Source organism: Paroedura picta, chromosome 15 (assembly GCF_049243985.1).
Source record: "Paroedura picta isolate Pp20150507F chromosome 15, Ppicta_v3.0, whole genome shotgun sequence".
Lineage (NCBI taxonomy): Eukaryota > Metazoa > Chordata > Lepidosauria > Squamata > Gekkonidae > Paroedura > Paroedura picta.
The window spans coordinates 18,673,234-18,700,373 of record NC_135383.1 but is presented as its reverse complement, the minus strand read 5'-3'; the positions used below and the strand labels follow the sequence as shown (position 1 = coordinate 18,700,373).

The 27,140-nt window shown below is 48.1% G+C and overlaps 1 protein-coding gene across 2 annotated transcripts; it reads right to left on the bottom strand.

Moving 5' to 3' along the window:
* P2RX5 (purinergic receptor P2X 5) lies at positions 1–25,687 on the bottom strand. 2 transcript variants are annotated; one of them, XM_077311919.1, is made up of 12 exons: positions 25,291–25,687; positions 20,546–20,696; positions 17,360–17,431; positions 16,341–16,416; positions 14,400–14,496; positions 14,191–14,271; positions 13,325–13,463; positions 11,326–11,462; positions 9,264–9,357; positions 7,559–7,624; positions 6,478–6,560; positions 1–5,150 (listed from the first exon to the last, which is right to left on the bottom strand). In XM_077311919.1, the coding sequence occupies exons 1-12, from the start codon at positions 25,425–25,427 to the stop codon at positions 5,039–5,041; spliced, it is 1,245 nt and encodes a 414-aa protein (XP_077168034.1). In that variant the 5' UTR covers positions 25,428–25,687; the 3' UTR covers positions 1–5,038. The 2 variants fall into 2 exon arrangements, with proteins under 2 accessions (XP_077168034.1, XP_077168035.1); XM_077311920.1 differs by having other exon boundaries at positions 1–5,147.
* Between the last annotated feature and the right edge of the window lie 1,453 nt (positions 25,688–27,140).

Below are 27,140 nucleotides of genomic sequence, written 5' to 3'. Positions count from 1 at the left end.
CTGTGTGGTTATTGCAAACAGCGATCCTTCACTTTGGCAATCCAGAGACACCAAACTCAAGTCCTCCTGGCGCGCTGGCTTTAGAAATGTGGATTCTGCTTTGAGAACATGGGTCAAAGATGGGAGAGTGAGAAGGCACACCCAGTGCCTGATGCCTGCCAGCCTGCATCTAGGATCAGTTTGTAGGAAACTACTTGAGGAGTGATCAGCCCCAGACATGGCAGAGGTCCCTCTGCAGTAGACTCGCCCCAAAACTAGCCTCCAGGCTACTTAATTTCCCAAGGCAGCAAGAAACCAAGGCTTGTGCTTCTTTAGAGGCAGCCCCAGAAACCTTGCTCCTTAATTCCACGCTGTGTTCAGTTAGCTATGAGGGACATTCTGCATATGGTCATACACTCCTGTCTGTTCGTACTGCTTTCTCCATCTCTATTGACTTGTGGCATTAAAAATGGGGTTTGGGGCCTGGTTTACAGTCTCAGACTACAACCCTGTTGGGCTTTTGAGTCACAGCCCAAATCTTTGGATGGTGTGACGTCAAGGAAGTTTCAGTAATTCAGCCTCTAATATACAAACAGAACTAACATTTGTCCTTTGCTTTAAAAAAGAAACTATGAACAATCTTGCTGCACGCACATGTGTGTACATTTTGGCCTTGATGGGGTTTAGTTTTCTTTAGAGCCAGCTTGGTGTAGTGGTTAGGAGTGTGGACTTCTAATCTGGTAAACTGGGTTTGATTCCCGTTCCTCCTCCACATGCAGCCAGCTGGGTGACCTTGGGCTCACCACAGCACTGATAAAGCTGTTCTGACCGAGCAGGAATATCAGCGCTCTCTCAGCCTCACCCACCTCACAGGGTGTCCGTTGTGGGGAGAGGAAAGGGAAGATGAATGTAAGCCGCTTTGAGACTCCTTTGGGTAGAGAAAAGCAGCATATAAGAACCAACTCTTCTTCTTCAGTAATATCAGGGCTCTCTCAGCCTCACCCACCTCACAGGGTGTCTGTTGTGGGGAGAAGAAAGGGAAGGCGATTGTAAACCACTTTGAGACTCCTCCAGGTAGAGAAAAGCAGCGTATAAGAACCGACTCTTTTTCTTTACTATGGCTTTAAATTCCAGGCCTGACATTATTTTTACAGTACGTTCTCTGCCTTAATGAGCAATCACTAGCGACTGCCCATCAATTTAGGGCCAGGTCAAAATTGCATAGTGTTTTCCCCTAACACTTTTAGCAGTGCTCAAGAATGCTGCGGTTTGAGCAACTTTATGCCACCGGCCGCTGGTGAGGTCATCAGATGCAGCAAATGAGAAAGCACCCCTTTCGCTTTGGGGATCCCTGCTTGGGCAGGCTCACCCATGAGGCCAGTTCAGAAAAGCTAGAGCAGAAATGGCAAACATTTGGGGCTGCCCTAAGTAAAGCATTCTGGCCATGCTATGCTTTAGCTGTCTTCACATTGTCAAGGTCCATGCGCTGGCTATTTTGTTCACATCCAACTAAGTTGAATAATGCCGTAATAAGAAAGAAGCAGGCAAGCAGACTGAAAAGGTATTTTTGTTTGGCTCCTTTCCCTTCATCGCATACTCTTTTTAAGATTTCAATACTTCTAAACCAACTGTCTACGCAAGGCAGCTAATGGTATTTTTGCCAGTAGCAGATCATAACGAGACACAAGCAAAACACAACGACTGTTGCATACACTTTCCAACACAACGTTACAAACTCTACGTTTGCTTCCGTTTTATGTACATAAACATGTATTTCAAAACAGCAGCGTCTGCATAACGATCAATAGTCTGTCCTTGAACATGAACTGATGCACTGGGACAAGCCATCGCTCTGAGCTTTGCTTCGAGACGTTCTTCGTCGGCAGGGGTTGTCTCCAAATACAAAAACAGCTCTTCATAGGAAAAAATCTCAAATGGCTCCAAAATTGAACAGTGTGACCAAATCTCTAAAATGTGACATGCTGGTTTTGAAGGTTGAGGATCAGAAAGGGTGCCCATAGTAGCTGCTTTTGGCTTGTATGTATTTCATTGGCGAGCCTCTTGTGGCTCAGGGTGGTAAGACAGCCAACATGCTGTCTGAAGCTCTGACCATGAGGCTGGGAGTTAGATCCCAGCAGCCGGCTCAAGGTTGACTCAGCCTTCCATCCTTCCCAGGTCGGTAAAATGAGTACCCAGCTTGCTGGGGGGTAAACGGTAATGATTGGGGAAGGCACTGGCAAACCACCCCGTATTGAGTCTGCCAAGAAAACGCTAGAGGGTGTCACCCCAAGGTCAGACATGACCCGGTGCTTGCACAGGGGATACCTTTACCTTTACCTATTTCATTGGTATCCGTGTCGACTGCGGCTCTGGAGCAGGCTCTCTCAACCAGGGTTTTGTGAAACTCAGGTTTCCCGATAGCCTTGGAAGGGTTTCTTGAATGGGTGGGAGTTAATTGATTCATTTATTCTATTTATAATTGGATTTGTAGGACTGCTGCACCCAGAGCTGGCTCGTGGCGGTTTACAATTTTTGGTATACAATCCATAGAATAAAATAAAAACCCCATTAAACCCGTTAAAAACATTCTAAAGCTCAACCCAGACTGTGGCAACATAATTTAATTTATATCTCACGCAAGCCCCGTGGGTGGACCAAAGATGGCCCATGGAATTTGGGATGTTGTCACTGGGGACTTGTCAAGTGAGGCAAATACTGGCCCAGACCCTAAGGGAAGGTGACCAGATTGTCCCACCTTTGGAGGGACATCTGGGGGCACCTGGCAAATTGTACTTATGTTGAAATTAAAAAATATATATTACAATACTATTTTTGCATTCTATGCATTCTATGAAAATTTTTGTTGCTCCATATAGACCAAATTTTTAATCAGGACCCCCCCCCCCCCGGTCAATGGTGTCCCGCTTTACAAATGTTAAAATCTGGCCACCTAAGGAGAGAGAGGGGAACTCAATCTTAATCCCCAGGCCTGCTCCCTGGCCTCAGACAAATGTCTTAAACATTCATTGGAGAAAGATTGCCCTATTTTCTTGATAGTAGCAGATCCCAGCACAGCGCATGCGTTTTAAATACATGAATTATACATATATATGTTTAAGATACACCGTAGATATATATGTATAAAAATGGCTCTTTATAGTTCAGCTAGTATCTTTCCTCCAGCCACTCACACAAATTGTTCAAAAACTGACAAGGGTTTTTCCGCAGAGCAGGCAGCATTCCTGCCCCTAAATACTGCATATTTACAAGCACAAAAATCTCCATTTGCAAGATTCTGTTGCACTCAGGTGTGATCAAGGAACAAAGATGGGGCTTTGTGGGGTGAGGGGCGGGTCTAACAAAACTGGAGCCAATTTGATTTGTAATGAAGAGTGACCAGGGGTAGGGAGCAAATTTCAACTTACACCTCTATAAGGTGGATCCCCTTTCTCTCATACATTGGCTGCTTACTCCTAGGGAGAAAACAAAGTTTGCAATTCGGGGTTCACTGCTGCCGGGCACCCGTCTCCAGATGGACAGAGATTCCCCCAGATGGGTTGAATATGTGCCTTTAGACAGAGATGCTTTGCTCTCTCTAAGAGAGCTTGTAACATGCAAGTCCTTCCTCTGTCAAAACAGACATTTTGCTAAAATAAAATAAAAATGATCCTTCCTCCAAGGGATTCAGGGCAATATACATGGTTTGCCCCCCCCCTCTGTTTTTCCTCACAACTCCCCTGTGAGGTAGGTTACTGTTTTCCCTCACAACACCCCTGTGAGGTACGTTAGGCTAAAAGAATGACCGGCTCACAGTTATCCAGTGTCCTGGGGATTTGAGCACAGTTCTCTCTAGGCCTGGTCTGCAAATAAAACACTTCTAGTAACAAGGAAAAGCTAACTGGCGGGCGGTCAAGCAATGCAATCAAAGGATTCTGCAAATCAAAGCCGGGAGATACAGCTGATAAAGACAAAAGCCAGCCACAGTGGTCTGGAAGTCAACCATTTGCTTCAGCTTTAGTGAAAGAGGAGAACGGCAAGTGCCTCCAAAGACTGAACCCAGAAAATGAGGTTAAAAAAAGCTGTCTTGGGCATCTTTTGGAATAGCAGGAGTCTGAACGAGCAAGCCAGTTTGTAAATCCTTGGGACTTTTTCTGCCTCCTGCAATCGGAGCAGGATTGCTGATCCTGTTTCTCTCGTCACCCACACGCTCCTGGAACTGACCTGGGATGCCTCCTAAGACCCACAAGTGACAACGAGTAATGAAATAGCGCTAGCAATGATCTAGGGAGAGCTGCTGTCCACCAGTCCGTTTCTTTATACGGAGAAGGGAGGCCGGAGATGGGGCAGCCAGGACCAAAAGCGAAGGAGTCGCCGCGATTTTCCATCCACACGGAAAGGCTGTAAAAACTTTTGCCGACAAGAAAACTTCATATTTCTCTAGAGAGGAGGTCCAGCCTGTGTCTCGGGAAGAGTGGCAGCCCATCCAGGCAGGCAGGGCAAAAAGCCCCATCCGTGGTACGAACGAAGACACAAATGTTCTTTGATTCAGTGCGAGGTCAGATTACACGTGGGACACCGTCACAGGTTCGTTCAGGGATGTCCATTGAAAAGCCAGCAGATACAGGCAGAGGATCAGCCAGCAGCTTGAAAGGTTTGAGTCTGTTGCTTTACAGAAGCCCTCCATCAGGGAGCCAGGGAGGGCTGGCTCGATGGTTTTTGACAGCTCCCACCCCCCAGTAAAGTCTGAAAACGGCAACCCTCTGACCCAGCGGAAGATGGCAGGCTGTGGTGTATCTCTGCCAGGCTGAGAGATGCTTGTGGTTTTTGCCTTTGAGTTGATAAAAAAAAATGTAAAATCCTGGACTGACCAGCACAGATGTCCTTGGGCTGGGGTACTGCTGAATGTCCCCAGCTGGGAAACGAGGCGCTCTTGATGCTGACAAGGCTGAAGTGGACTTTGGCATCCTGGCCTCCACCCGCCCCAGAGGTCCGCGGTCGCTTGCCCATAACTGCCACCCTGCTCTTTGCGGGGTGCGTCTTCCAGCCGACGGACTGGGCGCTAGGTCTCCACCGCCTGCAGTTGCCTCAGCTGATCCAACCGGGACAAAGAGTCGTCGCTCTGGTTCCCGTTGACTGTGCTTTCAGGCAAGGGCTTCCTTACGCTCGACCTGCTGTAAGGACAGAAGCCAAAGAGGAAAAGGCCTTTTATTGTTTTGTGCATTTGGGGGGGGGAGAGGGAAAGGACAGGCTGCAAGCGTGAATTCAGTAGTTTTCAAGCAAGATTCAGGGAACCCCTGAGACGTCTTGGGAACCTACCCTGGCTTCTGAGAGAGAAGCATGCCCTGAAAGGCTGCCTTTCCCTGCCGCATTACGCAGCTGGATTAAGCATTTAATCTGGAGAGGCATGGACCCCGGAAGCAATTGCTTATTTATTTATACCTATATTCTTCTGACTGATTCCAATGGTTCGTTGTGTAGAGAGGAGTTTTTATTATGTACTGCCATTTTATCTGTTGTTGGGGGGGATTGTTTAGTTTTTATTAATGGGGTTGTATAATTTTATATTGTATGTTGTTTTTGATGATATTGTTGTGAACCACCGGAAGCCAGTTTACTGGGAGTGGCGTTATATAAATCCCACAAAGGAAGGAAGGAAGGAAGGAAGGAAGGAAGGAAGGAAGGAAGGAAGGAAGGAAGGAAGGAAGGAAGGAAGGAAGGAAGGAAGGAAGGTGCAATGTTCAGAATAGGGGAGGGAGGGAGGGAGGGAGGGAGGGAGGGAGGGAGGAAGGAAGGAAGGAAGGAAGGAAGGAAGGAAGGAAGGAAGGAAGGAAGGAAGGAAGGAAGGTGCAATGTCCAGAATAGGGGAGGGAGGGAGGGAGGGAGGGAGGAAGGTAGGAAGGTGCAATATCCAGAATAGTGGAGGGAGGGAGGGAGGGAGGAAGGAAGGAAGGTGCAATATCCAGAATAGTGGATGGATGGAGGGAGGGAGGGAGGGAGGGAGGGAGGGAGGGAGGGAAGGAAGGAAGGAAGGAAGGAAGGAAGGAAGGAAGGAAGGAAGGAAGGAAGGAAGGAAGGAAGGAAGGAAGGAAGGAAGGAAGGTGCAATGTCCAGAATAGTGGAGGGAGGGAGGGAGGAAGGGTTGGTCCTGGTTAGTCCTGGGTTAGCTCTGACCTGGCTAGCCCAGGGCCGACCCTGGCTAGAATTTGGATGAGAGACCTCTGGGGATTTGGGTGGTAGTTCCTCCAAGGAACACCAGAGGTCACGATGAAGAGGCAGGAAATGGCAAAACCACCTCCGAACACCCCTCGCCAGGCTGCCAGACAGTCCTTCAGATCTCAGAAGCGAAGCTGAGTCAACCTCCGAGGACATCTGGGGAGCCACACTTTGGCCACCCCTGCCCCACAGTGAACCACAAGGGTACCACAGCATCCAAATCCATACGGGAAAGGTGTGGAAAGCCTGAACAACGTCACCCTTCGCATCTGAAGGCAAACGTACCTGACTTCTTCATATTTTTTGCCTCGGTAAAAATTGCTCTTTTTGATCAGGTAGAGGAGCACCAGGTCACAAAAGAAAGCCCCCTACAAGCAAGCAAGGAAAGATTGTTGCAACATCATATACATTTTAAACATTAACAGCTTGGGGGACTTTCCCCCTGCAGTTGTGTACTCTGATGTGTGTTTGGGGTCTCTGGGGTGTGTGGCTTGCTTTGCTCATTCAGCAACTCTGTGCATGTGTGTACCCTGGGGATATTGCCTACAGATATCTAAATAAATGAATGGGTCAGTCATTTGGACGGGGATGGTGTACTCTAGGGCTGGGGTGGTCAAACTGTGGCTGTCCAGAGGTCCACAGACTACAATTCCCATGATCCCCTGCCAAAAGGCAGGGGCTCATGGGAATTGTAGTCTGTGGACCTCTGGACAGCCACAATTTGGCTGACCCTGGTCTAGGGCCATAGCAGGAAGGAAGGAAGGAAGGAAGGAAGGAAGGAAGGAAGATCCAGACAGGAAAATTCCTGAAAATCTGGAGAGGATAGGAACCTAAGTGCAGTACATGCCTCTAAATCACCCCTTTTCTCCAGGAGAATTGATCTCTGTAGTCTGGAGGTGTAATTCCTGGGGGTCCCCAGGTCTCACCTGGAGGCTGGCATCCCTAGGCTGCTGAGAGCCAATGTGGAACTACAGACAAAGATCCCCCCTTCCTAGTTCAGAAGATCATGAGACGTAACAGAAACCGATGTCCTTCCACTACCCCGTCCTCTACTCCCCACGCCTGCTCAATGACAGCACACACGGCGCTGCCTCGTCCTGAGTCAAGCCACTGGCCCCGTGATGCCACTGTTTCCCACTCTGACTGACAGCAGCTCTCCAGCATCTCAGGCTGAGGTCTTTCCCATCACCTGATCCTTTTGCCTGGAGATGCCTGGAGTCGAATCCGGGACCTTCTGCACGCCTCGCAGATGCTCTGCTGCTGAGCCATGCCCCCCCCCAAGTGACCATCCCTGGAGTTTTGTACCCTTAGGCCCCCCCTCTTTGCCACCCTGCCACTTGATCCCACTGGAATACGACGTACTTACAGCGCCCATGAGTGCCAGGCCGGATCCCACGTTGATAATTGTTGGGATAATGTTGAACTTCCCTGCCTGAAAGAAAAGTAAAACGAATAGATCAGGGGTAGTCAAACTGCGGCCCTCCAGATGTCCATGGACTACAATTCCCAGGAGCCCCCTGCCAGCGAATGCTGGCAGGGGCTCCTGGGAATTGTAGTCCATGGACATCTGGAGGGCCGCAGTTTGACTACCCCTGGAACAGATCAATCTCAAGTACAATTAACTGTGTGACGCAGAATGTCCGATTCGAGAGTCCAGTTTTGCAGCTTCACCAGGGCCAAAGGGGTACTCTCTGTATCAGCTCCCCCTTTTTAAAAGATGCATATCTGAGGGACTGCCCCTCTCAAGATGTTCCCCTAAGAACATATTTGGCAAATACCAACATGTTGGTGACCCCTAGTCTCAGAGAAATCTGGCTGGCCTTGACCGGATCAGGGCCTTCTCAGCCCTGGCTCCCACCTGGTAGAATGAGCTGCCAGTGGAGATGGAGCTATCAAAGTTCTGCAAAACAGCACTCTTCCACCAGGCTGGCCCAGAAATCTTACAGGCCTCCTTTCTCTCCTGTCCATGTTTTTTCCCCCTATATAAGACCTTCCCCTTTATATGGGACACTTTACCCCCATTAAAACAGAAAATCGCCAGCTAAACAGTGGCGGCTATGGAATTTGATTGAACTTTATCATTTTTATGCTTTTACAGTTTCGATATTGTATAAATGCTGTAAACCGCCCCAAGCCTGTCATCAGGGAAGGGCAGTCTAGAAACTGAATCATAAGTAAATAAAATCCTGGTCATTTTTCGCTGGTTCACCTGCACAGGTAAGATCTGAGCTTCCCTAGCGATCCCGACTGGCTACCACTGAAGCCCAAATTCTGGTTGTGGTCTGTTCCACTGAACACTGCATGGCGAGCACCACCAACATCGGCCCATACCAAAACACTCCTTTTGTGCAGAAAATGCATGTGTCACAGGGGAAGGCTGGATTCAAAAGCTGCTCCCAGCATGCATATTTTTTATGCAGAGGTTGTTAAGTTATGATTCAGACATGTAAAGTCTCCCATCTCAATCTGAAGTTCTATAGCCCTGACACATTGACTTCTTCAATGAAAAATAGAACACGATTCGCCTGAAGTGAATATTCTTTGGCATTTATTGGTGGGTTTGGAGCCCTGATTGTCTGGCTTCTATGTAGTCTGAGCAGTGGCATACACTAGGGAGTAATATGAAACTTCCCATCATGCCTGAGCTCTGGTCTCCACCTCAGTTCTACCTACCTCTTTTTGAGCACCTCTTGCCTATTGTCCCTAGTTCCCTGGGCTATTCTTGCAGCCCCTCTCTTGAGAAGACCCTTGGGGTTAGCTTGATATAACACGTCAGAGCTGTGAGCCGGGAGATCCCTGGTTCAAATCGATGTAGCAGCATGTTTCACATTGTGTTAATACCGACTGTGGGATTTTCTAAAATATGATTTCAGATGCACATTTCTTGGAATTGCACTTTGGTTAAATAATCAAGGCCGTCCATCACACAAAAACAAATGAGCACAGCCAAAAGGCTCCCAACAACAAGGTACAAATACAGGAAGAAACAAAAAGGGCCAATCCATGCATTTCTAGATATACATGCACCAAATGCACATGGACCATTTTTTTAAGCACACCCCCCCACTTACCTTTCCGTTCACCATCACATCAAAGCGGATTCCATATGCCTTGATCAATGTGCGGAAGTCAACATCGTCCTTGTCCTTGTAATATTTGGCAAATCTAAAAAGCAAACAACAAAGCTTGACATTTCTCACTGGAACATCAGCCTCTCCGCATAAAGCGGCCTTATTCTGAATCAGACTCCTGGTCCATCAAGGTCAGTATTGTCTGCACAGACTGGCAGCTCCTCTCCAAGGTCTCCAGAGGACTTTCCCATCACTTACTGCCAGTCCTTTTAACTGGATATTCTGGGGATTGAACCTGGAACCTTCTGCATTCCAAGCAGACGCTCTATCACTGAGCCACGGCCCCTCCAGCAAGTCAGTTCCCCAGCTGAGCCTCCTGAATAGCAATTGAACTACAGAATGACTGCTGACAACAGCTAGATAGATAGTTAGGTCTCTCTCTCTCTCTCTAGACACTGTTGCTTCTCTTCATAAATAAAACTATGTTAATCTTTAAGTAGCCTGGTGCTTATCTCTCTCCGCATATTCAAACTCTGGCAACAGGCCCCATCCCCAAATCTCAGATATTTCCCCACCCTGAGCTGCCAACCCCAGCCAAGGATGATGTGGGCATTCAGGCATCCAAGCATGTGAACTAGTAGCTTGAGTTGGCAGATGCTCAAATCTCTCCTGCCTACTGTAAATCCTTCCAAGTCTGGTTGGAGAAGCATAGGGACTTGAGCACTCTCTCCTTTCCTAGGATCAGAAGGGCTTTGCCCCCAGCTTCCCTCGCCCATCCCTGCTTTGGCCACTCTTTGGCAGGAACCCAGTCCAGCACAGTGTCTGCTCCAGGTCCGGGTAACCAGACTCACTCCTGAGGCCTCCATCCATCAACAATGGAGGGGCCCCTACTTTCTCCTTGTCTCCATTGACGTTCCTCTTCCCTACAGCTGTTGCCATCACTTGCCAGCAGATGGCAACAGCGGCCTATGCTCTCGCTTGCCTTCACTCACTGCCTGCCTGTTGTTCCCCTTGGACCAGAGGGAGGGGGGCAGGCAGGCAGGAGATAAAAAAAAAGCCTCAATGGCAAGGAAGGGAAGAATGAGAGGGTTGGTGGGGCTTGATAGTGTAACCCTGGATGGAGGGGGAAGGATTCTGGTAAGAACACAGTGATGCTCACTCCTGGCACCAACTCTGCTCTGACACAACAGCTGACGATTATCTATGGCAGGGGTAGTCAAATTGCGGCCCTCCAGATGTCCATGGACTACAATTCCCAGGAGCCCCTGCCAGCATTCGCAGTTTGACTACCCCTGATCTATGGGAATTGACAATTATCTATGGGTTCAAAACATTGCTGAGAATTATTCAGAAGCAAGATGGGTTGTAAGAGACAGTTTGCTAAGGGTATGAAGGCAGGGAAAGACCCATTCCATCAATCTGACTACTGACTGCATTCATAAATGCTTATTATGGTTTAAGTGCCAGAACGAAAATAGATAATTTGTGAGAGTACGGTAAATAACAAAGGGAAAACAGAAGACTGGCAAATTGTTAAAGAAGAAGGGGAAAAATATACATCAAATAGTTTCAAAAATGAAAGAACAACTATAAAAGAAAGTGGTCGGTGAAGAGGAAAAAACTGCCTATGAAATATTAATATTAATGATGGGGGAGAGAACAATACATAAAATAGAAAATCAGTGAAAATCAGATTTCGGCACGCGTCAAATCACACCATGGTTAAGGAGAACAAAATGACCATGACAGATATTGAAATATGCTAGAGAGGGGTGTACAGGACACAAAACACAGGCTGAACTATGCTTAACAGCTGGAGCTCAGGAGCACCGTGAAGACCTGCGGCACTTCATTCAAGATATAAGCCTAAATAAAGGAATAAATGGAATAAAATAAAAGGAATAAATGGACTCCGGGGAATGGTAGAGTACAGGAAGGCCTGGAGGATCATTGTCCATGGGGTCGCAATGGGTCGGACACGACTTCGCACCTAACAACAACAAAGGAATAAAAGTCCGTGGGTCTTCAACTCTGTTCTGCCCACTTGAACTAGGCTTGTTACCTGAAGTTGTAGCCGGACGAGATGGATTTCTTGGCAAACTTGTTATCCAGCCGGCTAAAAGAATACTGAGGGTTGCATTCAGAGGCAGCTCTATCCAGGTCACAGTCCCATTCGATCTGAATGCCTATCACACCTCCCTGGGCAAAAGAGAGACAGGCTTTCAGAGGCACAATAACATCAGAGTCCAGTAGCACCTTTAAGACCAACAAAGATTTATTCGGGGCGTGAGCTTTCAAGTGCAAGCAGACTCTTCGTCAGACTATGATCTTCTTACAATTTTCAGAGGGCATTTGACCTTACGATAACACAGGCTGCCTGTCGGTCTCACCCTGTTTATGCAGAGGGGTTGCCACGCTGGGGCCAGTGGGAATGCTGATTTTCACTGGTTAAGACCCAGTCTGGTGTAGTGGTTAGGAGTGCAGACTTCTAATCTGGCATGCCAGGTTCGATTCTGCACTCTCCCACATGCAACCAGCTGGGTGACCTTGGGCTCACCACGGTGCTGATAAAACTGTTCTGACTGAGCAGTGATATCAGGGCTCTCTCAGCCTCACCCACCCCACAGGGTGTCTGTTGTGGGGAGAGGAAAGGGAAGGCGACTGTAAGCCGCTTTGAGCCTCCTTCGGGTAGGGAAAAGCAGCATATAAGAACCAACTCTTCTTCTTCTTCTTCTTCTTCTTCTTCTTCTTCTTCTTCTTCTCCCCACAAAGTTCAAGGATTTGCTGGGCCTGTAGCACCAGAGCCAGTTTAAGGATTTGCAGGACTCTAGCAGAGCACAACCAGAGCTGTTACTTGTGCTGCACAAGTAACAGCAGGGCACCCTTCCCAAGGATAGTGAGAACTTTGGAAGAACTTTGCAAGCAACTGACAGCTTTGCTTTGCTGAAAACATTCCTCAAACCTTGGTGGGACGTACAAGCCCAACGTCTCACTATCTAAGGCTGCCTCCCTTGACTTTTTTACCAATGAGAAACCTCTGAAACATTCTTCAGGATTCAAGAGACCCCAGAAGTGGTGTGATCAGGCAGACTAGGGTTGGGAAGCAGAGCTGTGGACAAGCCCACCTGAGGCCCCGCCCCTTCCCACTCCCTCAGGCCCATCATTGGTCATTTTGGGAGGGATGGGTCAACCTGATCATATATGGTCACATCACCTGATAAATGATTAACAAATTTAAAAAATATATTTTAAAAACAATTAACTCCCATCCATTCAACAAACCCACCCAGGGTTGTCAAGAAACCCTAGGGTTTCACAAAGCTCTGGTTGAGAAACCCTGCTCTAAGGGGGCCTTGACACTAACGTGGCTCATGGCCAGCGCAGACAGGAAGTCAGCGGAAGTGCTAATGGGCAGCCGGGGCCAAGTGAGCTGTGCCACGTGTAGTTCGGGCAGGGGGGGTTGCAGCTACTAGGGGTCACATCTCCTGGCTGAACTAATTCATGGAAGGGAAGGCACCATGTGGGGCCCCTGGAACTGTGGAGCCCTTAGCATGTGCCGTATGGATAAACCACTCCTCGAACCCTGAAGCCCAGTTTTCCCCCTCCCGGAGAAGTGGCACCCTGCCCTCAGACTCTCTGAGGTGTGTTTCCTACGCCTGTCCCACAGAGAAAGCTGCTCCAGGGGACAGAATTTTGGCAGCACTGAATAATCAATTCCAAACGCTCTTCATAAAAATCTAGTATAAAAATCTAGCAGCACCAAATAATCATTTCCAAACACTCTTTATTAATATCTAGTATTAAAAATCTAGTATAAAAATCTAGCAGCGCCAAATAATCAATTCCAAACAATCTTTATAAAAATCTAGTCTAAAAATCTAGCAGCACCAAATAATCGATTCCAAACACTCTTTATAAAACTCTAGTATAAAGTTCTGTCGCCTGAATATCTGTAGTCATCCCAAGAGATCTCCAGCCACCCCATGGGGGTTGGCATCCCCGTAAGAGCATATATCTGACAGCCGCCATGCAGGAGGCAGCGGGGAAGCTGAGTCCCGTACCTCAGATGCCATTTCCTGAAAGTTGCTCCCAGCCCACTGGACAAGATTCCCCAGATGGAAAATGGGGCAGTATCGATGGTCTGGTCCGTAGTGGCATGTTTTCAGATAGGCCTCGTCTTTGGTGTCCAAAACGTTGGTCCTGCATAGGAATAAAAACAAGCAGTCTACTGAGAAGTAGTTGAAGGAAGAGAGCTGGTTTTTCGAACCCTACTTTTTACTCCCTGAAGGAGTCTCAAAGTGGCTCCCAATTGCCTTCACTTCCTCTCCCCACAAAAGGTGAAGTGGTTGGGGCTGAGAGAGCTGGGACTGGCTCAAGGTCACCCAGCTGGTCGCATGTGGGGAAATAGGGAATCAAACTCAGTTCTCCAGATTAGAGGCTGCTTCCCATTGAAGTCCCTCCTTTCCCCAACCCCTCCCCTCATAGGATGGCGAACCTGGTGTAGTGCTGAAGATCAGCAGCCTCTAGTCTGGAGCCCTTGGGTGACCTCGGGCTACTCACAGTCCTGAGAGTGCTGTTCTCACAGAGAAGTCCTGTCCGAGCTCTCTCAGCCCCCCCTACCTCCTGGGGTGCCTGTTGTGGTGATTGGAAGGGAATTGTAAGCCGCTTTGACACTCCTTCGGCCAGTGAAAAGCGAGGTATAAAAAACAACTCTTCTTCTAGCCAACCTCCAGGTTGTACCTGGGGATCTCTCCATTATACCTGATTTTTAGACTACAGAGGTCAGTTCCCCTGGGAGAAAAGCCTGCTCTGGTGGGTGGACACTATCCCTCCCTAACAAAATCCCGTTCACTCCTGGCTCCACCCCCAAAGTCCCCAGGTATTTCCCAACCCAGAGCTGGCAGCCCTAACGAGAACCAGAACTTACTTGGAGAACTTGAATTTAGGGAAGCGAATGGAGTTCTTGATGTAAACGGTGAAGTTTTCAGCATTTGCCAGAAGAGGTTTTCTAGAAAGGAAAGAGCAGATTTCTTGGATTAGGGATGTTTCTAACTGGATGGGGGGGGGGAGTGTCGTGTTTGGTCGCTGATAAAAATTTGGAAGGATTTCTTTAACAATCCAAAGATAAGAGCCCACCTGGGCTTGCTTTTCTTCTCCACTGGACACCAAGCGAGGATTTCACACGTCCCGCTCATCTGGCCTCCAGCCTTCAAGCAGCGTCCGGTCTTGACCCCTGCAGGGCAATAGAGGTGGGGGGGAGGGGAAGATCAGGCAATGCATCACACTTTGCGGTTGCTGAGATAATCTGGTTTGGGGAGGGATTTAGCTGCCTCATGCTGAATCAGACCATTCTTCCCTCTGGGGCAGTTTCATTCTGTTCAGACCACCAGAGGATCTTCAGGGTTTCAGTCCAGAGATCTTTCACATCTCCTACTGTCCGGTCCTTGGAGATGCTAGGAATTGAACCTGGGACCTTCTGCATGCAAAGCAGCAGCTCTTCATTGAGCCACGACTCGCCCGCCCACCCCTTCCTTCCAGTTGGTTCATGGTGGTTAATAAACTCTCAACAATAAAGCTCCATAAAACAATCATTAAAATCCCCAGTTACAACCCCCTTGATGGTGAAAACTTGCTTCCTTGCTTCCTTGTTTCCTTGATTCCTTGCTTCATTGCTTCCTTGCTTCCTTCCTTTTGCAGCTTTGACACCCTTTTGTTATTCCTTCTCTTTGTTAAATTAAGAGTTGCATCCCCCAAGATTTCTTTAAAAATATATCTATATATAAAACAACCAATAAACATCCAATAGAACTACATGAGCACATCAACCTAGAAGAGCTGGCTGACGTTCATGTCTTAAGAGGCAATCTTAACAGAAATATCTCTTAGGGCAGAGCATCATTGTGCACATGCTTTTGCAAGCCCAGTTTTGCTCATGCCAAGACTGGAATTATTGAAATGTGGTCTTTCAGGTCTCTTTCTGTTTTATAGGGTGTTGTTGTGAGCCTTCTGTTGGCATAGTAATTAACGCAGCAATGGTGCACAACCTGACTAAAGAATAGATAACATTTTATTTAGGAACTAATGTACTTGAATGAAAAACAGAGAGCCAGAGATAGGTTCCTAACAACATCTCTAACTGAGAGAGAGAGAGAGAGAGAGAGAGAGAGAGGCATTTCTGAGAAGGGAAATTGCCCTGAAAGTAGCTACCTGGAGGCAGACAAAGAATGACACTCTTCTTCTTCTTTGCACACCAAATTTCACCTGTTCCAAAACCTTCCACTTTTAGCACCAATATTGGAACATGCAAGATCTGCAGAGTGCATAACTGAGCAGAATATAAAAGGTGTCCTGCAGGGGGCATCGTAGAAGTATATAGACCATAGATAGGATAGGAATTTCCTGGTGATTTTCAAATTATCTCCTCCATTGTCCTCAACAGGAGACTTCCTGCTCTTTGAGCACACTTCCTCCCTGCTTGCCTCCAGAACAGTTGTTGAACAGAAGAATGACTGCAGCTAGCTAGTTATTTAGGTCTCTCTCTCCCTCTTTCCATACACAGTTGTTCCTCTTCTGAATAAAAACTATTTGATTCTTTAAGCAGCCTGGTGCCCCACCCTCTCATTTCTTTCTTGTATGGCATTTTGATGCCACTAATCTACTGGTCACCATTTACATGCAGTCAATGCAGAAATAATGTTTAAAACAGGATAACAGAAAAACACCATCTCAGACTCTTTGTACCCAAAATGTCTAGTAGGGAGGGGGGAAACAAGAGGGGCTGAGAGTTAAAACAGAGCAGTTGTCACCTGACATTAGTCTTAGCAAGGATTGTTGAGATGTAAGCATCTTTGTACTTTACAATAAAGAAACTTTCTTAGAAATGAAGTTTTCTTTTTGAAAGCAAACCGCCAAAACCTCACAAAACGATGTCAAACTAATTATTTTGATTACTACAAAGGAGGAATGAAAGTGAAACAAAGATGTTTTTGTAAAAAAAAAAAAAAGATGGGCCTGCAGAATTCAGTAGCATTCCTAATGAGGAGCGAACACTGAAAACTAGCCAAGAAAGACCTTTACCATTGCCAGAAATCACAGCTTCCCCAGCTGAGCAGTCATTGTCCTGGTAACAAAGAGCATCTGGAATGCCGTGACTCTGTAAGCAAAGAAGAAACAGGGGCAGTGGTTCTGAGGCTCTGGCCAAAAGGGCCTTTATTCCCACCCAGTCCACTCCATGCAAGAATAGACAAACACATGTCCCTTAATAACGCACTGCAGTTTGCATGAGCGGCAAGGGAACAACTCAGGCCCGGCAAGACACGGCATTGAGCCATGCATGTCCATGCTGTTTGCCAAACTGGAAATGCCTACCCCTGATATTTTCAGCCTGTGCAGGAAATAAAGACAGGTATCTTTCTTTCCTACAAAGCAACGTAGGCATGAACACGGTGTTCTTGACAGGGAAACAGCAGAGAGGAAAAGGTCCCCCACCTTTTCTAGCACCACGTCTCAAATCCACACAATTCTCTTCACAGTTGGGTGTTTTGGTCTAAATCAGTGGTTCTCAACCTTCCTAATGCCGCAACCCTTTAATACAGTTCCTCCTGTTGGGGTGACCCCCAACCATAAAATTATGCAAGTGTTTTTGCGCAGAAATTAAACCATACTGACCAATGGTGTGAAGATCCATTGTTCACGATTGTATATCAATTGGTTTCTTTTCTAGGGTTTCTCAGTTCAGCTCTGGCTCTTATCTCGCCATGCCAATCTAGCTCTTTTTCACTGCTCCGGACAGACAAACGCTCTATCTCGATCTACCCTGCAAGGCTGTGTTATGGGTGGTGCCCCCAACCAGCCAAGCTGCTTGCCCTGTGAAAGGGTCGTTTGACCCCAAAAAGGGGTCCTGATCCCCAGGTTGAGAATCACTTGTCTAAATTATCTAGGTGAAATTGCAGTCAAGGAATTCCCCCACACACACACACACATTCATAGAACATTTTGTTGCAGAGCGCCTTCTCAAGGGAAACAGAACAAGACCCATGTCTGAATCATCTTTGCTGTGTTTTTCTCCCCCCCCCTTTCATTTTCTGTCCTCCTACCTCAGCACATGTGGTCTGACGCTGGTTTAGGGTGACGATCAAGTTGGTCATGACAAAGAAGACCCCTTCACCCTACGTGGGGAGAAGGAATCAGAAAAAGAACAATCGAAAATGTGGTCCTTACAAGCCCATGGTTGAGGCATGAACGCATGGCAGATTGGTGGAGAGAAAACTTTGCATCTGCCCCAGGAACAAATTATGCAGAGATGATGCTGTTGCTGCTGCTAAATTAGCGTGGTTCTTATTGCTATTTCTTGTTGTTATCCATCCAACCGGAGTATCTAAACTCCACTTATCAAAATGGAAACAAAGGGTCCCACTCCAAGTTCTCCGATATCATATTAAAGGCATTTAATATCGGAGCATGTCAGCAAAGCCGGCTCAAATTCAGCACAGGCCTTTCCCCCTTTTTATATCTCCACAACTGCATTGCCTCACCCCTCCTCCCATTTTCTGAGAGACAGGAGCTTACCGGCTATGCATGCCCACCTTAGGGGTTAATGCCTTTTAAAAAACCCAGAAGTTACAGGAGTTTAACAAAAGCAAGACATTTCTGACAGTTAGAGAGGCTTCTCAGTGGAACAGGCTTCCTCGGGAGGTGGTGGGTTCTCCATCTTTGGAAATTTTTAAACAGAGGCTGGAGAGCCATCTGACGAAAAGGCTGATTCTGTGAAGGTTCAGGTTACAGTGGATGAGTGACAGGGTTGAGCATAGTTCAGGGGGTTGGACTAGATGACCCAGGAAGTCCCTTCCAACTCTTCTATGATTCTAAGAAGATACATTTCACACCTGTTTGTGCATGACCATCTAGAATGCTTTGGGCTGATCCTGTGTTGAGCAGGGGGTTGGACTAGATGGCCTGTATGGCCCCTTCCAACTCTGTGATTCTGTGATTCTGTGATTCTGTGATCTATCTTATGGTCTGGTTTCCAGCCAAGCAAGCCAGCCCTCCTTAATTACAGGCGTGACAAAGATCTCACCCTCCCCAGTCTCTATGGGTGGTGCAAAAGGCTGTCCATTCTCTATTTGTAAAAAGAGACTCTTCACCTCCTTATTGTTACCACAAGCCAAGTGAATTTTTATAATTTTTCATGGGAATTGTAGTCTGTGTACATCTGCAGAGCCACCGTTTGGCCATTCTTAATCAATAGCATCAGGCATAAGTAAAGGTAAAGGTATCCCCTGTGCAAGCACCGGGTCATGTCTGACCCTTGGGGTGACGCCCTCTAGCGTTTTCATGGCAGACTCGATACGGGGTGGTTTGCCAGTGCCTTCCCCAGTCATTACCGTTTACCCCCCAGCAAGCTGAGTACTCATTTTACCGACCTCGGAAGGATGGAAGGCTGAGTCAACCTTGAGCCGGCTGCAGGGATTGAACTCCCAGACTCATGGGCAGAGCTTTCAGACTGCATGTCTGCTGCCTTACCACTCTGCGCCACAAGAGGCTCACATCAGGCATACGGTTATTCAAAAGGAACAAAATCTTAGAGGGGTCAGAAAGTCCATCTTTGTTTACTAAAAGGTGATTTAGCTCTGGAAAAGGGATAGGGAGACTACAGGAAGCCACAAACATTTCTGGGTCCTGTTGGAACCAGAGAAACTGAACGTGCTAGACACAGAGTTGTCAATCTTCAGGTAGAAACTGGAGAACTCCCTGGAATTGCCAAGGATTGCCAGACAATATATTTCCTCTGAGGAAAATGGCAGCTTTGGAGGGTAGACAATTCCCATGGTCTACAATTCCCATGAGGCCCCTGCCAACTAAACTCTTGAAACTTTGCCTCCAGCCCTGTGAGCCTGTTAAACCTAATGCTCATTTCCCTTATATTCTTTGGAGGCAGCAGTAGTTGTGAATTTCCTGAATTCTGCAGAGGGCTGGTCTAGATGGCTCTGGAGGTCCCTTCCAACTCTATGAGTCTATGATTCTAGGTCAGAACAAAAAATTAATAATAATAGATTGGAGGATGAAGGTAGTCAGGAGGTAGAACTTCCTTGAGAAATTTAATTGTATATGATTCTGGACGTCGCTAAGTTCTATCAGCATAAAGGATCGCCATGGCAATCCAGTGTCCCTGCCAGACAGCATGCCTATAAAAATGCACTTTCATTTGTGGTCCATTATTGATTTCTTATAAATATCTCTTGGCCCGGCTCCTTCCACGCTACTTGGCACAGAGCGACAAGCTACGTCTCCGAGGGAGGAAGTCTGAAGCAAACTGCATTAACCTTGAAGCAGGAGCAAGCCCCAGAGGATTCTGGGAAAGTCTTTGGTCTGATTTGCAAGCTGCCCGGGCTGTTTTGTAAAAGCGCCACAATTCTTGGCCAAGCCACAAAAACAGCTGAATGACTTTGAGAGCCAGCTGAGTGTCGTTGTTGAGGGCAGTGGCCTCTAATTGGGCGAGCTGGTTTTGATTCCCGCTCCTCCTCTGCATGCAGTCAGCTGAGTGATCTCGGGCCTGTCACAGTCCTGTTAGAGCTGTTCTCACAGATCAGTTCTATCAGGGCTCTCTCTGCCCCATCCACCTCACAGGGTGTCTGTTGCGGGGAGAGAAAGGGAAGGCCATTGTAAGCCGATTTTAGACTCCTTTGGTTAGGGGAAAGCAGGGTATAAAAACCAACTCTTCTTTGCTATGCAGAGAGGGTTGGTTGGCAGGGCTATAGGGAAATGATTATTCTGGTTAATGGATATTTAGTAGCAATGTACAACCTGGGCCTTTTTAAATTCTCATATGTTTCTGCTGCAAGTCTTTTTGTTTTGCTGGCGGTCACTCATTTGTTTCTTTACAATGTATTTTCAAACGGATGGCCTTTGTGAACTAATTGTTCTAGATAGCCATCTGACAGAAATGCTGATTCTGTGGATTTAGGAAGATTGTGAGTGGGTGAGCAGGAAGGGATTGCGTGCATGCTTGGCTCTGGTTGCCCTCTCTTGCATGTTCAGGGAAATGCCAATCACCATTCTGGGGTCAGGACGCAAATTTCCTCCAGAATTTCCTTCCTTAAGTATCGTTTTTATGCCATCGTGGCCCCAGTTCTCAGATTTAAATATCCACAGTTTAGGCCACTCTTAACAATTAGAAAAAAAAAGATTTCCAAGGCCCACCTAGAGTTTGGCAACTTTACATGATGCAAATGAGTTGAAAGTGTCTGGGAGGCAGCAGAATAAGTGGAAACCCTGGTCAGTACCTGTGGAGGAATGACATAATCGACAACATCCCATAGTCGTTCGCCCAGCTCGGAGGTGTTGGTGAAGGCCACGCCCTTCAGCTTGGTGATGACGGAGCTCTGGATGGACGTGTCCACATCTTGGTAGCCTTTCTTGACCACAAACACCCACCTGAAAAGCCACAAAAGGAGCCACAACAGTGAACTGGGGCCAGAGGTTTGCTGAAGGGCAAATGATCAGCTCTGGGGAGCATGTAATGGATTCCAGAAATGCTCAGAGCCAGTGCTGGTTCTTGTATGATTAGGTCTTCATTTTGTTCCAGAGATGGAACAAACCATCCAATCCATCCAATCCCTAAACCATCCAATCCAGTTCTGGATATAAACTCTTGCTCTAAACCCAAGCTGGGCTCAACCCAGGTCCTACTGGGGCAGGGATGCCTGATCCCCTGTGAAGGCAGGAGTCACCCACTGCCAAGTCCCACCTCTCCACCACCAATCAGCTGGCCGGCACAGGCAATTAAACCTGAAACAAGGGAGGAACATGCGACATTTCAGTGACCTGTGTACATGACTTCAGTGTGACTTGAAGTGATGTAGGCATGTCAGGGACATTGGGGTAACACTGAGTAACACTAAAGAGTCTGGGGCCCCGGTATCTACAGGACTGCCTTTTCCTTTGCACCCCCCCCCAAAAGGACATTAAGGTGGAGCAATCAAAGTCAGCTCAGGGTCCCCAGCCCCAAAGAAGTAAAACTGGTCTCCCAGGGCCTTTTCAGCCCTGGCCCCGACCTGGTGGAATGCTCTCCCTGGTGAAATCGGGCTCCTCTGGAACCTTAAACAGTCCCGGAGGTAAGACAGAACCGTTCTGCCAGGTTTACAGCCTAAACCAGGAAATAACATCATGAAGGTACTGGCCTCCCTGCCTAAGTACGCACATAACTTCCACTGGTTAAACATCAACCTACCCTCAGTTATCTAAAATGGTAGGGTGGGCTGTTTCTTACAATGATTTTAATGCGTTTAAAACCCAGCTATTTATTTTTAAGTAACGCTTTGTAAACTGTACACTTTGTGATTTTATCTGATGTTTCTGCCCAGAGTCTATTGAGAAGGGCAGATTGTAAGAATAAACTTCTTCTTCTTCTTCTTCTTCTTCTTTTTCTTCTTCTTCTTCTTCTTCTTCTTCCAGTTTCAGCAGTTCTGACCCAAAGTGTTTGGCGTCCAGCCAGCTGCCTCGCAAGGCTGGCTGGAGAAGATGCTTTGGTGGTGACCATGAGCCAGAACGATGTCGGGACTGGGATGTGGGCACGTGGACCAGAGTCGCATTTCTCCAAATGCTCTCTCTCCCAAGCAGGAGGTCACTGCTTCAGCAGCAGGTTTGAACAACAGGGCAAGAATGCTGAAAAGCACACTTTGTGCAGACATATAATTAACGTGATGTGGTAAAGCTGCTCCCCTGGCAACCCAGCCGGGGCCAAATTGTGGCTTTGTGGGACGGCGTTGATTTCCCTCCTAGGCCAAACACGCAGCCGGTGCTACTGAAAGGACAACTGTTATCTGCAGAGCATATCCCAGTCCCCTGGATCTTTCATCTAGCATGATGTAGCAGTTCATGTGTCAGACTAAGGTCTACAAAGCCCAGGAGGAGCGAGGGAGGTTGAGGGAGGGAGGAACTCCAAGGTGATTTGTACACTTTTAAATTACCTCCAGCTTGGGAGCAAAACAAGGGGGAAATGGGCACAAAAGCACTCTCAGAAAACCCAGGGAAACCCAGGGAAACAGTGACCGGAAAGTGAACTGAGCACTGAAAGGAAGAACATAAATGTAGATATACAAAGAGAACCCCACAGACATGCACGACAAAAGCGCGGGAAAACACCCATGCATAATTTGTTGAACAAATTGCCACAGGATGTTTCAAAGGTAGCTTGATTGGCTTTAAAAGACAGCTTCACGGAGGAATGGCTCTCGGGCTGAATGGAACCTCCATGTACAGGGGCAGTAAACCTTTGAAGGACAGTTGCTTGGTGGGGAGAGGTGACGACAGAAGCTTCAGCCTCTGTGCTCTGCTTGTGGGGCTCCTAAGGCATCTGGGTAAGTGCTCTGGGGGAACAGGATAATATTGCAATCAATGGGTCTGCAGCATGATGTCAGCGTTGTTGTCACAGAGCAGTTCTATCAGAGCTCTCCTTTTCAACCTTCATAATGCTGCGACCCTTGAATACAGTTCCTCATGTTGTGGTGACCCTCAACCATAAAAATATGCAAGTGTTCTTTCAAAGAAATTAAATTAAAACTGACCAATGGCGTGAGGATCCATTGTTCGTGATTGTATATAAATTGTTTTTTCCCGGGGTTTCTCAGTTCAGCTCTGCCTCTTGTCTCACCATGCCGATCTCACTCTTTTCCGCTGCGCCAGACAGACGGACGCTCTATCTCGATCTACCCCGCAAGGCTGTTGTGTGGATGCCCCCCCACAGCCAAGCTGCTTGCCTTGAGAACCACTGATCTAGGGTGTTCTTATGCTCCGCCTTCAATGCAGAGATGATCTACCCAGCAAGCCAGTAACCTGTAGGCTAAAATCTGCCTCCGAATTCTTACAACAGGCTGATAGAATACACATAGAATACACATAGAATACACGGCACAGGCAGGAAATGGGAACAGAATCTTCCCACAGTCCACGTTTTACATCCTGTAACTGGAGCGTCCCTTTTTTCTATTAATCTCTAGCGGCGAGCTGGAAGTCATCTGGAAATTAAGGGCAATAGCAGGAAAGCAAGAGGGGAAGGGACGGATTGCAGGAGAGCTCCGCCAGCCCTGACTGAATTTGGGGCCGGCTTGGTCAGCCAGGGGTGGGGGGAGATGCAAGGGCATTTTAATATAATTTGATGAACTGCCTGGTTATAAGGCAAGCGATTCTGCAGAGGAAACTTGTCATCTGCAAAGGAAACTTGTCATCTGTTAATGGCGATAGCGCAGCCATAGAAGAGATGAAGCGATGGGTGATGTCTTGATTAGCTAACCCAGCAGAAACGCCCATGTGCTTTCCCCCTTTTGATGAACATCACTGCCGGACCCAGCCATTCCTCCTTCTCCATCAGGCCAGCCTCCTTGATACCAATCCGGCACTAGTGCCTTCGACTGAAGCACCTTCTGAAAGCCAGGTCACAGGGGCCATCCCCCACAAGGATGAAGAAGGCAACCAGGACACTAGCAAGAAACATTCCCGGGCTGTGCAAATCAGCTCTTTCCCCATCTCTTTCTGGTGTAGTGGTTAGGAGTGTGGGCTTCTAACCTGGCAAACCAGAATTGGTTCCTCAATCCCCCACACGCAGCCAGCTGGGTGACCTTGGGCTCACCATGGCACTGATAAAGCTGTTCTGACCGAGCAGGAATATCAGAGCTCTCTTAGCCTCCCCTCCCTCACAGGGTTGTTGTGGGGAGAGGAAAGGGAAGGCGACTGTAAGCCGCTTTGAGACTCCTTCGGGTAGAGAAAAGCATCATATAAGAACCAACTCTTCTTCTTCTTCAGTAATATCAGAGCTCTCTCAGCCTCACCCACCTCACAGGGTGTCTGTTGTGGGGAGAGGAAAGGGAAGGCGATTGTCAGCCACTTTGAGACTCCTTCGGGTAGAGAAAAGCATCATATAAGAACCAACTCTTCTTCTTTTTCCTCTTGTTTGCTTCTTTTGCTCCATTTCTTCAGTGACAGAAAAACTGTGTTTAATTTATTTGTCTATCATACAGGGTGTGTGTTGTGTAACCAGGCGATCGTATTATCTGGCAAGGGACGTTCGGAAGTGGCTTGCCGTTGCCTGTCTTTGTGTCATGGTGCCCAGTGTTTCTTGGAGGAACTCCCACCCGAATCCTGGGAGGTCTCCCATCCCAAAGTAGCCAGGGATCTGATTAGCTTCAGAGATCTGATGAGATCACGCTTGTTTGAGCTCTCCAGGCCAGGGCTAATGACGCTTAAAATGGCATAAGAAGACGGCTAGCGTTAATTATGCCCATCCTGTTTCTAACAGCACACAGCCCAGTGCCTCTGGAAAGCCCCTGAGCCAGATGTGCAGGCAGCCGCCTTCTCCCCACTGCTTTCCTCCAGCAGCTGCCACTGAGAGGTACACTGCCTCTGAACCTGGGGGTTCAGTGCTGCTTCTCTGGCGAGTTTCCCTGGGCTGTCAGAAACCTGTCTAATGGTGGTGACCCCCGGGGGACGCTGGTCCAGGGAGATGCATCTACCGTCCGAAGCACCAGCCAACTTTCCCCATGTCTCCAGACATTTTGGAACGACTGATTCAGTCCAGCCACATGGCGATCACGCCAAATCCCGCAAGCCCCCGTGATCCACATGCTCTGCGCTGGAGGTAAACACCACACCGCCAACAACACAGTCACACCTGCTATCCTCCCAGGTTCACCAGATGTTAAGAGCAGCGTTGCAGGATCAACCCCAGGCTCCATGCACCCCCCCCTCCTGCCCCAGGTTCTGTTTTCAATAATGAAAGGCCAGATGCCACTTTGGGGGTGGGGGGGGGACACTCACAAACCAGGCAGCAGAGTACCCTCCCGCCTGCCAAGATAATCTCATCTCAATCAGACCAGAGAATCTCAATCAGACCAGAGAATCTCAATCAGACCAGAGAATCTCAATCAGACCAGAGAATCTCAATCAGACCAGAGCATCTCAATCAGACCAGAGCATCTCAGTCATCCTCCCACCGGCCAATCGGCTCGCATGCAGAAGCAGAGCCCAGCCTTACCCCACGATGTAGGCCATGATGGACAATTGGACCGCTCGGTAGAGGATCCCCACTTTCTTGTTCTTGGCAATGACATATTTCTCCGTTTTGTAGTCGAAGAGCGACAAGCAGAGCGCTTTCCAGGCGACCTGCCCCATCCTCCCGGGTCGCTCGGCATCAAAGGCACATCTGAAGGAGGAGGAGGAGGAGGTGGGGGAAATGACAGCTCCGGAGGAGGAGGAGGAGGAAGGAGAGCCACGCGTGCTGAGCCTCCCAGCCTCCCAGAGAGTTCCGGGGGAAGGTGGCAGAGTCGTCCTCCCCCCTCCTGCTCTGCCTCTCCGTCTTCTTCTGCTGCTGCTGCTGCTGCCGGCCTCAGAGCTCCAGAGCAGAATGCTGCAGAGGCTGCTCGCTGCTGAGGAATGCGGACCGGCAGGCGCGGCATGTAGAAGATGCACCTGTGTTAGGGACCAGTGATGTCATCCCAAGCAGGGTTGCCAACAGACCCGGAGGGAAAGGCCCTGCCCCTTCCACAGAGACCGTTCAAATGTCTGGAGATGGGTAGGAGAATCTTCCCACAGCAGGGAGGCAGGTGGCATCACCTGGTAAAGGACACCCCTGGGTCTTTTGCCCCTTGCAGATCCGGTCCTACCCATATTCACTTGGGACTTCAACGTGAGTCAACAGGCGCAGGATCTGGGCTTGATGGCGGATGAAGGCGATGCAGCTCCAGTAGGTCATGGTGAATAATCGCAATGACATCCACAATCACAATAAATTTATCCCATCCTCTCTGCCCTTCTTATAAAGCAACATATGCCCTGGTTATTTCATTTTCTCCCTCCACAACAACCCTGGAAGGTAGGCCGGGCCAAAAGATAGTGACTATTCTGAGGATCATATTCATTTCCCTGTGAGATGTAAATTGCAAATCAGGGCAGCTGTGATTTGGATCGGGGTCATGCAGGAAGGAAAGAGGGTGATCTTGGACCATTCACAGTTCTCCCAGAGCTCTTTCAACTCTACTTACCTGACAGAATGTCTGTTGTGGGGAGAGGAAAGGAAAGGAGTTTGTAAACTACTTTGGAACTGCTTTGGGTAGTTCAAAGCGGGGTATAAAAAAGCAGCTCTTCATTTTCTTCAATCTGTGAGCAGATATATGAGCCTGAATTCCACATATAATACCCTGCCTGCCAGACTGCATCCTCCACCCTTTAGTTAAGAAGAAGAGCTGGGTTTTTTTGTACCCCACTTTTTAGTACCTGAAGGAATCTCAAAGCAGCTTACCATCGCCTACCCTTCCTCTCTCCACCACAGACACCCTGTGAGGTAGGTGGGGTGGAGAGAGCTCTGAGAGAACTGTGACTGGCCCAAGGTCACGCAGATGGCTGCATGTAGAGGAAGAGTGGAGAACTGAACTCTCCCCCCCCCCCGCAGACTAGAGGTCACTGTTCTTAACCACAACGCCACACTGACCACATTCCTCTCACCTGTGCAAGATGTTGCAACCTTGCTGTGGGCCACATCCTGAGGTGACCTGCCCTGACCCAGTTCCCACAGCCAGTCACCCACTGTCCACAGACTTGGGGTGTTCTACTCTTCGCTTACTTCCTTTAACCCATTTCCTCTACTTAGCAACAAATGAGATGACAGCAGGAGAAAGAACCGGTGGCCAGCGAGGCTGGGACCAGCTTAAAGGTAAAGGTAAAGGTATCCCCTGTGCAAGCACCGGGTCATGTCTGACCCTTGGGGTGAAGCCCTCCAGCATTTTCTTGGCAGACTCAATACAGGGTGGTTTGCCATTCCCTTCCCCAGTCATTACCGTTTTGCCCCCCAGTAAAGGGATACCTTTACCTTTACCTTTAAGCCGTCGT

Excerpts from the sequence above, each read along its gene's own strand:
- P2RX5 (XM_077311919.1), bottom strand. The coding sequence starts at position 25,427 with ATGGGGCAGGTCGCCTGGAAAGCGCTCTGCTTGTCGCTCTTCGACTAC. Across the intron at positions 14,272-14,399 it reads GAGAAGAAAAGCAAGCCCAG|AAAACCTCTTCTGGCAAATG; the intron begins GTGGGCTCTTAT and ends TTTCCTTTCTAG. Across the intron at positions 6,561-7,558 it reads GCCTGGCACTCATGGGCGCT|GGGGCTTTCTTTTGTGACCT; the intron begins GTAAGTACGTCG and ends GCTTGCTTGTAG.